Source organism: Beta vulgaris, chromosome 5 (genome assembly GCF_026745355.1).
Source record: "Beta vulgaris subsp. vulgaris cultivar EL10 chromosome 5, EL10.2, whole genome shotgun sequence".
NCBI classification, from domain to species: Eukaryota; Viridiplantae; Streptophyta; class Magnoliopsida; order Caryophyllales; family Amaranthaceae; genus Beta; species Beta vulgaris.
Genome location: NC_079206.1, coordinates 38,858,566 through 38,872,066, shown reverse-complemented (window position 1 = coordinate 38,872,066; position 13,501 = coordinate 38,858,566). Strand labels below are relative to the sequence as shown.

The following is a 13,501-nucleotide window of genomic DNA, read 5'->3' as shown; positions in this document are numbered from 1 at the left end:
CAGAAGTTTTAGAATTCAGGTAGAAGATACTGTGGATGAGGAGAGGCGCTCGTGGACGAGATCATGGCCATACTGCCGTCCATCTGGAGGGTAGGACTGTAACTCCAGTCATCCAGGAGAATCTAGACCGTCCAGTGACAGCTGGTCGCTTAGAGAATGTGTTGAACGACTTCCAGACAAGAATGGCCGCTGTCATGGAGGAGCAGATCAAGAACAATATGTTGTTCTTTCAGCTGAATCCAGGAGGAGAGACGGCTGCACCGCTCAAAGGGCGATCCCAAGAGGGTCGTCCAGGACCTAGTCGGCCACCTCGGCCAGATTTGACTAGGCCGCCTTCCAAAGGAAAGCAGCCAGCTATTAGTGATTCTAGGAGGAAGATGGATTGGAGGCTGGTAGTCCGTCCAGCAGATAATATCCCTCCTACTGGTCACATGATGGAGACTGATGCTAGGGAGTTTGGAGGCTAAGAGGCGGCAGCTCAGCAGCGTTCAGCCTCTGGCTCCACGCCGTATATGAAGGATCCGTCTTAAGACTCCCGTCCAGAACAGTGGCACGAAGCCGTGGACCATCAGCTTTTCAGCCAAGGCAGGAAAAGACAGTTTTGCAGCCAATGGTGTACAGGCGTCAAGCCTTAGCTAACACCTCATCTAATCCGGTACTAAAAGAGTACCGTCAGGAGCACATACCCATTGAGGGTCAGGTTGCGGCACTCCAGATCAATTGGCCAACTCCTTTCTCGGTCAGGATTATGGAGTCCCCTCCTTTCCCAAAGGTTAAGCTCCCGACCATTGAACCTTTCGACGGAACTACTGATCCGGACGATCACCTATCAGCTTACAAGCATCAGATGTATGTCCAAGGAGTGGACGATGCTACTTGGTGTAAGAATTTTCCAGCTACTTTGAAGGGGTAGCGCAAAAATGGTTTAACAACTTGCCGCCCTAACTCAGTGAATAATTTTACTGAACTTAGCATTCTATTCACCAGTCATTTGTGGCTAATCGTCAAGAACAAAGAACAAGCATGCACTTGGGTAAAGTCATCCAAGGTCCTAAGGAGGCATTGAGAGGTTATGTGAAGAGTTCAATCTAGAAGCATTGCAGATCCAAGATCTAAATGCAGGTGTGGCGTTTGACGCCTTATCAGAGGTTAAGACCAGGAAGTTTTAAGTTTGATTTGGTAAGAAGAAAATCACTACTTTGACGGAAGCTTTGAAGGAAGCTGAGGCATTCATTCATGCCACAGAGGTTGTGCTGAGGCAAACAGCCAGAAGTGAAGAAAGTGAGGAAGCTGTTCAGCCAAAGAAAGAATCCGCCCAAAAAGGCTGAGACTTGGGCAATGACTTCTTGACCACCTCGTCCAAAGAAGTAGGGTCGAGCCGGCGGCCTCAGTTGAACCAATAGAGTTCAACAAAGATCAATATTCCATTTTGATGGAAATAAAGATCAGCATGAGCTAAAGGCGCCGGCCGAAATGAAGACGCCTTACCGTAACAGGGATAAAAGCAAGTATTGTCACTTCCACAAGATTGGGCATGAAACCAATGAATGCAACACTTGAAGAGAGCACTAGAAGAGTTGGCTCGAAAAGGTAAGATGAACAATTACCTGCCTTCGTCAGGAAGGAAGTTCCAGAAAAGAGACCGTCAAGGAAGAAGATGGACGGAGATAGCACGGAATGATGATGTAGTAATGGTCATCTCAGGAGGATTTGCGGCTGGAGGTCCAACAAATCGCGGCCACAAAAACTATTTAAGGGAGCTCAGTCAGGTTATGCTCACTAACCAGGCCGAGTCTGATCCTTTTCCAAAAATAGTGGTCAGCGAGCTGGACCGGGAAGATAAGGACGCCGCATGATGATCCACTAGTTGTGGAAATGAAGATTGCCAACCTAAGGGTTAGGCGAATTCTGATTGATACTGGAAGCTCCACTGATATAATCAGTGCTGATTGTTTGTCTCGCTTGAAGTTTGATAAAAATGATGATTTGATGCCAGTAAATTATCCTATAATTGGTTTTGGGGGGGGTCATCCATCCCATGGGGACGTCACACTGCCCGTCAGGGTGGGGAAAAAGATGTGCCAGGACGCTTTTTGTGAAATTTTTGGTAGTACGAGACTTGAGCTTATAATGTCATTCTGGACGACCTACCTTAAATCACATCAAGGCTGTCATTGTGACTCACCTGATGTTAGTGAAGTTTGAGTGTGATGGAGGAAAGATTGGATCTCTCTATGGAGATCAGCAAGCTGCTAGAGAATGCTATCTCACCACTCTTAAACCATCATCATGGAAGAGAAGCAGAGCGTCCAAAGGACAAGAGGATGATCCGGCCGAGAAAGTAAAGGCCAAATTGTTGAGCTTAGCAAGAAGTTGAGAAGGTTCAAGAGCTACCTCCCTGAGGCAAGTCGTCCATGCTTTGCCTAGCAAGAAGAGAAAATGTTTGGCAATCAAGGAAGAAAAGCATTCTCTGAGAGTCATGGCTATAATGAGTATGGACTAGAACGTCCAGAACCGGTGAAAGCCGGTAGAAATTTGCTTAAATCCAGAGCGTCCGAAAGGACATTGAAAATAGGTCAGTTTTGAGTCAGAAATTAGGACGCCTTAGTTGCGTTGCTGCGAGAATTTGAAGATGTGTTTGCGTATGCGGTAGAGGAGATGCCTGGGATAGATCCCGAGGTGGCCGTCCATAAGCTCAACATTGAGCCAGGGCAAAAGCCTATTCGGCAGAAGAAGAGGCACTTAGGGCCGGCCAGAAATAAGGCCGTTGATGAAGAAGTCCAAAAGCTGCTCAAGTCTAAGTTCATCCGGGAAACATATTACCCAGATTGGGTAGCAAATGTTGTGATGGTTCCAAAGCCGAATGGCACTTGGAGAATGTGCGTTGATTATACGGATCTGAACAAGGCTTGTCCTAAGGACAGCTTTCCGTTGCCAAAAATGATCGTCTGGTGATTCACGGCCGGCCATGCTTGCTGAGTTTCATGACGCCTATTCCGGCTTCCACCAGATTCCTATGTGGCCGGATGATCAAGATAAAACTTCCTTCATTACTGAGAAAGGATTGTATGGATGGCTCAGAATGCCTTCGGCCTAAGAAATGCGCCAGCCACATTTCAGAGGCTCATTAACACGGTGTTTCAGCCGCAGCTTGGGCGAAATATGGAAGCCTATATGACGACATGATCGTCAAGAGTAAAGAAGAAAAGATCATCTGGACGTTTGAGGGAAACTTTCCTACTTTGAGAAGTTTAAGTTGAAGCTCAATCCGCAGAAATGCGTGTTGGGTAGTTGCTGGGAAATTTCTGGGATTCTTGGTTGATCAGAGAGGGATTGAGGCAAATCCCGATAAAATTCAAGCTATTATGAATATGTCTTCCGTCCAAAGTCAAAGAAGTTCAGCGGTTGACGGGCTGTTTGGCTGCTCTTGGACGGTTTCTTTCGAAATCAGGGACAAATGCACCATTTCTTTGCAACTATCAAGAAGAATGCCAAGTTTGAGTGGTCGGAAGGGCTGAGGTGCGCTTCAGCAAGTAAAAGATCATCTTCGGCAGCTGCCAGTTGATCAGTCCGGCCGAAGGAGAAAAATTGTACATTTACCTGGCCGTATCTCCTTTCGCGGTAAGTGCGTTCTCTTGGCTGAGAGAGACGCAGTGCAAATACCCTGTATTACTTTGTGAGCCATGTATTGAAGGATGCGGAAAGCAGGTATTCGTCCATTGAAAAGTTCGGCTGGCTCTGTTGATGGCCAGCCGGAAGTTAAGGCCTTATTCTTAGCAAACATTCTCGTTTATACTGATCAGCCCTGAGGCAAGTATTGCATAAAATGGATGCTTCTGGCCGGATGTTAAAGTGGGCTGTTGAGCTCAATATGTTTGATTTAACATTTGAGCCTCGAAAGGCAATCAAAGGGCAAGCCTTGGCCGATTTCATTGTAGAACTCACTCGGCCAGCTATAGACCCCGTCCAAGATCCAGTAGAGGAAAGCGTCATTGGACCTTAATGGTGGATGGATCCTCAACTGCGAATGGATGTGGGGCAGGGATTATCTTTCAGTCCCAGAAGGGGATAAGTTTGAGTATGCAATGAAGTTCAAGTTCCAGGCGTCCAACAATGAGGCAGAGTATGAAGCTCTTTAGCCGGATAAAATGTGCAAAGCGGCTGGAGCCTTGGAAATTGAAGCTAAAACTGACTCTCTGCTGGTCGTCAGTCAGGTCAATGGTGATTTTGAATGCAAGGAAGCGTCCATGAGCAAGTATATGAATTTAGTCAAGGAAGAGATCAAGTCTTTGAAAAGGTTCGTCCTAGATCAAGTGCCCAGATCAGAGAATCATCAGGCTGATGCCCTTTCTAAGCTGGCCAGCTCGGCTGAGGGAGATGTTCCTAGAACAGTCTTCTGGGAGGTAAAAGCGGCCAAGAGCATTGAGGCCGGGAAGTCCTGTTTCTCAACCGAGAAGATGAGTGGATGAGCCCAATCATTGATTTAAGAAACTGGCCGTTGCCTCTTGACCCAATTGAAGCTAAGTATGTGAAAGCAAGGAGACAAGTGGTTTGATTGTGGAATGAGACTCTATACAAGAAATCCTACAATCGGCCTCTTCTCAAATGCATCAGCCGAAAGGAAGGTTTGGACGTTTTAAAGGAGTTGCATGAGGGAGCTTGTGCTTCCACATTGGAGGAAGAGCTTTGGCAGAAAAGGCTCTCAGGACGGGCTACTTTTGGCCGTCCTTAAAAGAAGACCCCTGTTACGCCAAGAAATGTGATAGTTGCCAAAGCATGGTAATATCTATCAAAAGCCGTCCAATTATCTGACTCCAATTCTCTTTCCTCTTCCCTTTGCTAAATGGGGGATGGACATTCTTGGGCCTTTTCCTATTGCTGCCGGCCAGAAGAAATTTGTAATAGTAGCTGTGGACTACTTTACAAAATGGGTTGAAGCTGAAGCATTAAGAGGTCACACCACTAATGACGTCAAAGGGTTCATCTGGAAGAACTTGATTACAAGGTTTGGATGCCCCAGTCGATCGTCTTTGATAAGGGCCACAATTTGAAACCCGAAGCTCGTCAATGGTTGCCGACCAAGGAATCAAGGCTCACTTTGCCGCAGTAGCTCATCCACAGGCTAATGGGCAAGTTGAGGCTTTTAACAAGATTCTTTCGGCCGGGATTAAAAAGAAGTTGGACAATGCAAAGGGGCTTTGGGTAGAAGAATTGCAGCTGGTCTTATGGTCAATAGGACAACGGCCAAGAATTCCACAGGAGAGACTCCTTTCATGATGGTCTATGGCTCTGAGGCCGTCCTTCCTATTGAGAGTTGAAGAACCCACCTTAAGAGTAATGATGTACTCAGAAGATGCTAACTGGGCAGCTCTTAGGACGGCTTTGGACTTAGTTCCGAAGTCAGGGGCAAGCTTTGCTGAGAATGAACTGTACAAGTTGAGAATGGCAAGGGACTTCAACAAGAGAGTTGCAAGGCGTCCGTTAAAGCTGGGAGACCTCGTCTTAAGAAAAATGGAAGCGGTCGGCCGAGCCAAAGAGTTAGGCAAGCTTACCCTAACTGGGAAGGACCCTACAAAATAATCGAAGTAGTTCAGAATGGCACTTTTCGTCTAGAAGGTTTGGACGGTCGTCTCATTCCTAGGACGTGGAATTCTGACACTTTGAAAAAATACTTTGTTTAGGGCACCCTATCAAATTGTAATCTTTTCTTAATGCATTACAATGAAAAAGTGGAATGTATACATGTACCTTGACTAATCGTCAAGCAAACTTCATATAATACAGCTCTACTTCTCTATGACTTTGTTTGATTGTTTGCTTCGGTTATATACTATCGTCCAAAGCTAACTAATTTAACAGAGCAAAAAGACAATGCACCTTTCATTAGGAAGATGGCTGAACATGTTATCATCCAAAAATGGATAAATACATAGTATTGGCCGGTGTTTACTTAAAGAGTTAAACATCTCCTACACAAGGTCGGCTGGAATTAGGACACCTTAGTAAAGGTATTCTACTTTCCGTCCACAAGCCAAAGAACTTAGAAATAACAACCTTAGTAAAGGAACAAGTTATTTCATAATTTAACAAAGATGGACGAGTTGCACTTACTTTTAGTAAAACGTCCAAGTTATTTAAAAATTATAGCCTTTACTCCTTCTTGCACAGAGGAAAGATATAAGTATTCCTCGTCCAAGAAGGGGGGAATATAGGGGCATAATTAATAAGTGACTAAGTCTTTGTCCAATGACGAATGATTGTCCAGCTTCCGGCCGAACAAGTTATTAACTTAGCAGGTTTTTAAAATTTTAAACAAGTTTATCTGGTGATGAACGTCCAGAAAAGAGATACTGGGTCAGATAAAAAACAATGATTGGCGAATTACTCTTATACTTAGACATTAATGAAGGTCTTAATGTAATCGGCCAAAAGAGTTGATTAAATCGTCAGAAGGATACTATGACGAGTTGCTTTTGTACTTAATGTAATCGGCCAAAAGAGTTGATTAAATCGTCAGAAGGATATTATGACGAGTTGCTTTTGTACTTGGTACAAATATGGGATTATAATGTAAGACGTCCAAAACAGTAAAGCATAGCACAATAGAGATTGAAAAAGTTAGCTTCTCATATATGAAAAGGATGATTACAATCTAATCTAAAAAAGGACAAAAAAGAAAAAGTACAAGTGGCTCACGGCCAAGATACAACAAAAGATTAAGCGGCAGGAGGATCGTTGTTCTCTTCGTCCTGAGCCTCCATATCTTCTTCTCCTTCTTCATCCTCAGAGGATTCTTCGAAGACAGGAAGTTCTGCTCCTGATATGGTGGCTTTGTGCAAACTCTCTTGGAACTCCAGCCGACGAGCATATCTGGGGATATCCTCTTCTTCGGCCATCATACCAAAGGCCTGCACCGCCCATTCTTTTGTGGTATCAATGACGGTGTTCAAAGCCCCCTTGGCCGCTTCCATCGTGGCCGCAACCTCAGCTCGAAGAGTTTGATTTTTAACCTTCAGGACGAGGTTTTCCTTGTAAAACTCTGCAGCCATGGTCATGACTGAGTTCCTCTCGTCCAAAAGGTAGCGTTCCAGAGACGCTCTCTCGTCCAGCATCTCGGTCAGCCGAAGTAGGTAACTTTTATTCTAGGACTCAATATCGGCTGACCGCATCTCCCAGACTAGCTTGGACTGCTGATCGATGCAGCACTTCCTGCTCGGCCATTTTGAACTGAGCAAGGTCCGCGGCCGCGGTCACATCTTGGACGAGCTTTTTGTTTTCTTTTCTAAGCTCCTTCGCCCAATCTTCCGTTATCATGCTGCGAGCAAAGAGCTGAAAGTGGAAAGAGGACAGAAAAGTCAGGACGAATGTTAAAAAAATTAATATATATCTTAAGTATAGAATTTGGAGCGTCCAAAGAGGAGCTTACCTCTGCAGCCAGCTGAGACATGTAGCCAACATGTCCTGAAGAGGCTCCCCTTAAACCCTTTATGTAAGGCTCAGGGAAGCATTTGAAGAGCTCCAGCTTGAGCTTCTCCCTTTTGGCCGGGCTCATCCTCGTGAAGGCGGCCGATGCTTCGTCATCCGAGAGGACGGGAGAGCCGGCTGGAGCCTCCTCAGCTTTGCCCTTTCCCTTATCTGAAAGAGTTGACTTGTCAGTATTTTTGATGGGTATTACGACCGTCTGACGGTTGGAGGGACTCATTGGCCGTCCGCCAACGCGCAAGGTCCTAGCAGAATTCGAGTAGTAGGACTCACCAGAAGAAAGGGAAGCCGTCTTATAGGCCTTCGGCATCTAATTTACCAGCTTAGCGACCAACCCTGAAAAAGCTGATCCATCCACAGAAGGGTCCGGCTTCTGCTCAAAAACCTCCAGCTAAGCAAGGGCCTCTGGTTGCTCAAGGGTCTGATCAGCCGCGGCGGCATAAGGGATCAGGCCCCTTTCCTCAGTGGCCGGAGAGGTATCCTCGGCCGGTATGTTGATCACCACTTTTGGTGGAGGTCGGGAAGGTTTCTTCTTTTTGGCTGTGAAGCCTTTGGACTTTTTGGGAGGAGGTGCCTCGCCCGTGGTGGCCGACCTCTTCTTTGAGGCCGCCTTCTCCGCCAACGCTTTGGACGTTGGGGCGTTTTTCCTGAAAAACAAAGATGCAAGTTAGAACTCGTCTTGAAAATATATTGTAATGCTTAGATTAAGGGTGCAAGGCGTTCAGATATTATTTGAACGATCCGCCCCTCCAAGAGTTAAATCGTCCAAGGCGGATTCAGGACGGATTGCTCCTCGAGGAGGCAAAGCGTCCAATATCAGTCAAGACGGTTTGCTCTTCGAAGAGGCAAAACGTCAACGACGGATTTCAGACGGTTTACCCTTCGATGAGGCAAGACGTCCAAAATCAGTTAAGACGGTTCGCTCTTCGAAAAGGCAAAATGTCAAAGACGAATTTCAGACGACTTGCTCTTCGATGAGGCAGAGCGTCCAAAAGCAGTCAAGACGGTTTGCTCTTTGAAGAGGCAAAACGTCAAGGATGTACTTAAGACGGCTTGCTCTTCCTAGAGGCAAAGCGTCCAACAAACTGTCATGACGGGTTGCTCTTTGGAGAGGCAAAGCGTCCGGAACCAGTAAGGACGGTTTACCCTCCGTGAAGGCAAGACGTCAAAAAAAAAAAAAAAAAAAAAAAGAGAAATAATATTTATGTACCAGGGTGTCCGCTCTTTTTTCAGCGCCGGACTTGCTGAACTCCTTCCAAAGGGAGTCAGTAAACTTGGACGCGCTCATGTCGCCTTTCCAAGATTTTCGTAACTTTGCCTTGGCTGAATCTGCATAAGAAGAGAAAAAGATTAATTTCTTGAACTCGGGACGAAGAAGTTTTTCCCTTGGAACTTTTGAAAGATATACCTCTATCGGCGGCCGGCCTCAGCCCGGCCGCGGCCAAGAAGTCGTCACTGTAGAACATCTCCTTGAAAGGGATCCAGTTGGACGGACCTCTAAAGGAGACGTCATTGATGGAATACTCTGAGGTTTTAAAGTATTCCACCAGGTGCTCAGCCGAGCTGTCCTCCAGCTCCATAAAGGACGCAGTTCGTCCAGTATTGGTGGCACCCCGGCTGGTATAACGGTACCGTCTGGCCACAGCTTCATTTGGAGCTTGGACGAACAGGAACTCGGCCTTCCAAGCATGCATCTTGGACGTCTTGTCCCAAGACGTCATGAAGCCTTGCCTATTGCAAACGCTCACCCAAGCCCCATTAACAGTTTTGGGAACTTTGGAGACATAGTGTATTTGGGAGAAGGTTAAAATGTTTTGCCACGAATTTGGGGCAAGTTGGTTGAGTCCTATGTTATAATAATAAAGAATTCTAGTAATAAAGGAATGGAGAGGAAAGCGTAGTCCGGCATCTAAAGCTAGACGGTAAACAGCAAAATGGCCAGCAGGACCACTAAGTATAGTGTCCTCCCGGCCAGGAAGAACAAACCGATACCCCGGCATGGGTATGGCTGAAGAGAGGTGGTCTAGATGGCGACCTACTCGTCCTAGCCAGCCAGACTCGGCCAGAATGTATCTGGGGTCAGACAAGGGGCCCAGACGCCTCCTTATCTCAGAAGATGTGGTGGATGGCTCATCTGAGCCACTGCCGGCAGCAGAAGAGCTCTCGGCCTCATTTGTCTCATCTGAGGCCGCTCTGAGGTTTTACGGGTTAGGCTCAGGAGAGTCTCGTCTTTCAGACTCTTCCTGGACGAGTTCAGGAGATGGGTTTTGATTGGCAGGACGAGCACTCTGGATCTCTTGTTCTTCGTCAGCAGGAACCCGGCCGGTTGATCCCTCTTTTTCTGAGCTAGAGGTCGGCATGTTAACCCCTCTTCTGATACGAGCTGTCTGCTTGACGCGCGCCAGATTACCCTGCACAGGTAGACACTGGGTCGTCTGACTTTGCCGTCCATGGCTAAAGAAAATGAATTCATGTCCGGCCGAGATAGGACCAACTCTAGAAGATGCCGAGGAAGTTAGGCCCTCTGTTCTAGGGTTAGCACCAACCCTTGAACGGCCGGAATTGTTCGAGGAAGAGGACGAATCCATTTTCTTAAAATATGCTTGGAAATATAAAAAAGGATGAGTGAAGAAATACCTGTAGAAGAAAGCTCGGACGAATGTCAAAGACGACTTGAGGCCTCGGACGAGCAGAGTGGCAATTGCAAGAGCTTGGACGGGAGTAGTTTCTCTCTCTAAAAGCTCAGTAAAAATCGCGCAGTCTCTCTCTCTAGAAAATTTCTTAGCAATGTTAAAATGATTCCAGGAGCGACTAAGTCACTTATTTATAGAGGGGTGAAAATGACCCCCTCAGCCGGTAAAAAGTAACCGTTGCTCATAGGAGTTGACCTGTGGAGACCGGCAAAGTGGCGCCTCTTTTTTGAAAAAGAGAAGGGCAGTTCCAGGTCGGTTAAAAGAGCAAGATTAACCGTCTTGGCGCCTAAAAAATAATAACTCCCTCTTTTAAGGGGCAAATGTTGTAGCCTAAAAATCAACGGCTATCAGGCTGACACGTGGCCTTATCAGAGCCCTACATGTGGCATGCGTTTATGCAGGCAAAGTACAAAGGGCCAACAGTTTGCAGGGCTAAAAGTACATTTCTCTGAAGGAAGAGTACTAAAAGTCCCTCTAATGGCCCAAAAATCGTACTTCAGGCCCAGTGAAGGTGGCCTGCATCTCTGCATAAAATTGAGCTGTATTAACCAACCAACAGCTGCCACGTGTCCCATTTCATTGATTAGCCAATCAGATGCTCCCAAATTAGGGTGACATCAAGGTACAACAGTCATTTCAAACAGTATAAATAGTCCTTGATTTCAGGGTGAAAGGTACGTTTTTCAGAGCATAGTACTGTTACTCTGTCATAAATTCCTCTCTCTCTCTCTACTTTCTCTCTCTAAAAGTTCCTTTACATCCCTGACATCTGACTTAAGCATCGGAGGGAATACCACCCAAACCTCCAGGGTGGGTCCCTTTTTGCAGTTGCTGGTCAGGAGTTAGCATCGGGATTCGAGCCAATCATTGCTGCACAAGTCTCCAGTTTTAAGAACCTATCTTTGGGAGTTGTTGTATTAGTTTACCAGTTTTACACTACATAACAGATATTAAGTAGAGGCCAATAATGGGCGACATTGTTCTTGACCGTGTTCGTACCCTCACCCACGAACTCAATCTTTGGTTCATAGACTATCTATGTAGTTAGGACGGGAAAATCTACATTGGATAAGTACCAAATTTGTCCCTACAATTTCCTATATCCAATTAAGTTTAAGTATTCCTTTTGAAGATTTGTTGGAGACTTCAAAATGTTCTCAATAAAACCTTTACAATGAGTTAATCAAATATTTGATCATCACGCATAGGCGAAATAAAAATACGCCTAGAGTAAGTCTTCATAAGACTTCTCCCAATCACCTAAAATGGTGGTTATATGCCTTTTGTTTGGCTGACCAAGCTCCCCTGTATGTTATTGAAAATTGATATTGGTCCTTTACAAAAAGTCAAAATGGACTAAACTTTGAATGAACGATAATCCTAGGAAATGAGAGGATGGTCTCCAGCTTTTATGTCTCCCAAACAATTGCTTGTATGTGGACCACCATATCGTACTATTTTGAATGAATATGACTGAGTCATCATTGCACACAACCTCCGTGGATAATGACACACTTCCTTTCTAACACATTTAATGACATACTTTATGGGCTCCGACTTTAACACCCGAAACATTTGGTTTCCGGAGATTGGCCATGCTTTCACAAAATTCTTTAATTACTGCAATGAGGCAAAATCTTGCCCTATCTCAAATTTAGAAGCCACAGTCAATGAGCCATTGCATTTCCAAGTCATCCATGCATCTATTAACATTTTATCAACTTCGTTAATTATGAGCCAATCTTGTGAATGAACACCAGACTTTATCGCGTTGTCATATGCTTCCCTTGCATCATCGTCCTCCTTCCTATCGGAATCCACATGCTCCTCCTCATTTCCCAAAAAATCCACATCATTTCGATCTAGAGTATCCAAATAAAATGTGGATTGTATGTGGGGGGACGAACTAGGAGAACTAAACTCATCCAAGTGCTCCTTAACATAATTTGGATCTGATAACATGTTAGTAAATGCTTCAAATTGCATAGTAGGAGCCGATGTCGGTACTTCTATGATATCCATGCAGTCCATCGTTTGAACATAACCCACATTTCTTTGGAGATTTATCTCCTCAGGAACTTGTTCAATGTACTCCTCCATCGCCATAGTTGACGTTTATCATTAAACGCCACATAACACTTTATTCGTCATCCTCTAATTCAATTGGCACATATTTCCCTAGCTCAGATATCTCATATACAATTTCAATTCCACGTACATACGATCACAACCAACTACATCATATACCCTATTCAAGAATCTCTTGAAACCTCATACCAGAATTGATGAACAAATTTTTTCCATCCACCTCTATACACAATATCAATGTCATTTTGAGATAATTCACCATAAGGTATAAATAATATATAGATTATTGTTCCATATTCAATATACAAAAAACCAACTTTCAAGTTATTTTTATTCTACACGCCAATTCAATACCATTTTTCACCTATGCTAATCGCATTTGCAACTTACGTAACCACAACAATTAATCAAACAATTAATCAACTAATCTCAAGTCAATTATAAGCTCAACAAGCATTATCAATATATCACAAGTAAACTTCCAATTCATGCAAAATCAACCATCACAAAATGCTAAATCATGCAAAATGCTAGATTAAACTAATCAAACAAAATAATTGCCACCTAACAACAATAAAAAAGCTAGATACATAAAAAACATGAAATGCTAAGAAATTAAATTAAAAAATTCAGTGAAAAATACACTAACCAAACCAATTACGGTTTTATCACCATATACCCTTGACAAATTTTTTTGTACCATATACCCCTCACTTTTGAAAAAATACATCTACTTACCCTTAATGACTAACGATGTTAACTTCGTTACTCATTAACCCCCTATTCCCCCCTCTAACCCTAATTAACTAACTTAAATCTACCCCTAATACTAAGTAACCTAAATCTACCCCTAACCCTAACCCCCACCCCTACCTCTGCAGTCCCCCTCTTTACCACCCCCGAAGCCCCCTTACTCCCACCCCGCAGCCCACATTTCCCCTTACGCCACCCCGCAGCCCCCATCCCCCCTTCCGCCACCCCGCAGCACCACAACCCCCTCCACCCTTCTCCCACCCCTGTAGTCCCCCTCCCAACCAGCCTCGCAAAATTGTGCAACCCCCCTCCTTCTGCAAAATCATGCACCCCCCTCCATGTAATATTCTGTATTTTTGGAGTTATTTCTTTATAAGTAAGAAAATATAAAGAATATAATTGAAAGGTATTTTAGTATTACTTACAAAATAATAATAGAATAATAATAATACAGTTTGAGTAAACTTACAACTTTAACGTAATTC

At 44.6% G+C, this 13,501-nt stretch overlaps 1 protein-coding gene across 1 annotated transcript; it reads right to left on the bottom strand.

Moving 5' to 3' along the window:
• Positions 1–7,873: 7,873 nt before the first annotated feature.
• Positions 7,874–9,842, bottom strand: LOC104893713 (uncharacterized). Its single transcript, XM_010679848.1, has 2 exons — positions 9,688–9,842; positions 7,874–8,129 (listed from the first exon to the last, which is right to left on the bottom strand). The coding sequence occupies exons 1-2, from the start codon at positions 9,840–9,842 to the stop codon at positions 7,874–7,876; spliced, it is 411 nt and encodes a 136-aa protein (XP_010678150.1).
• Between the last annotated feature and the right edge of the window lie 3,659 nt (positions 9,843–13,501).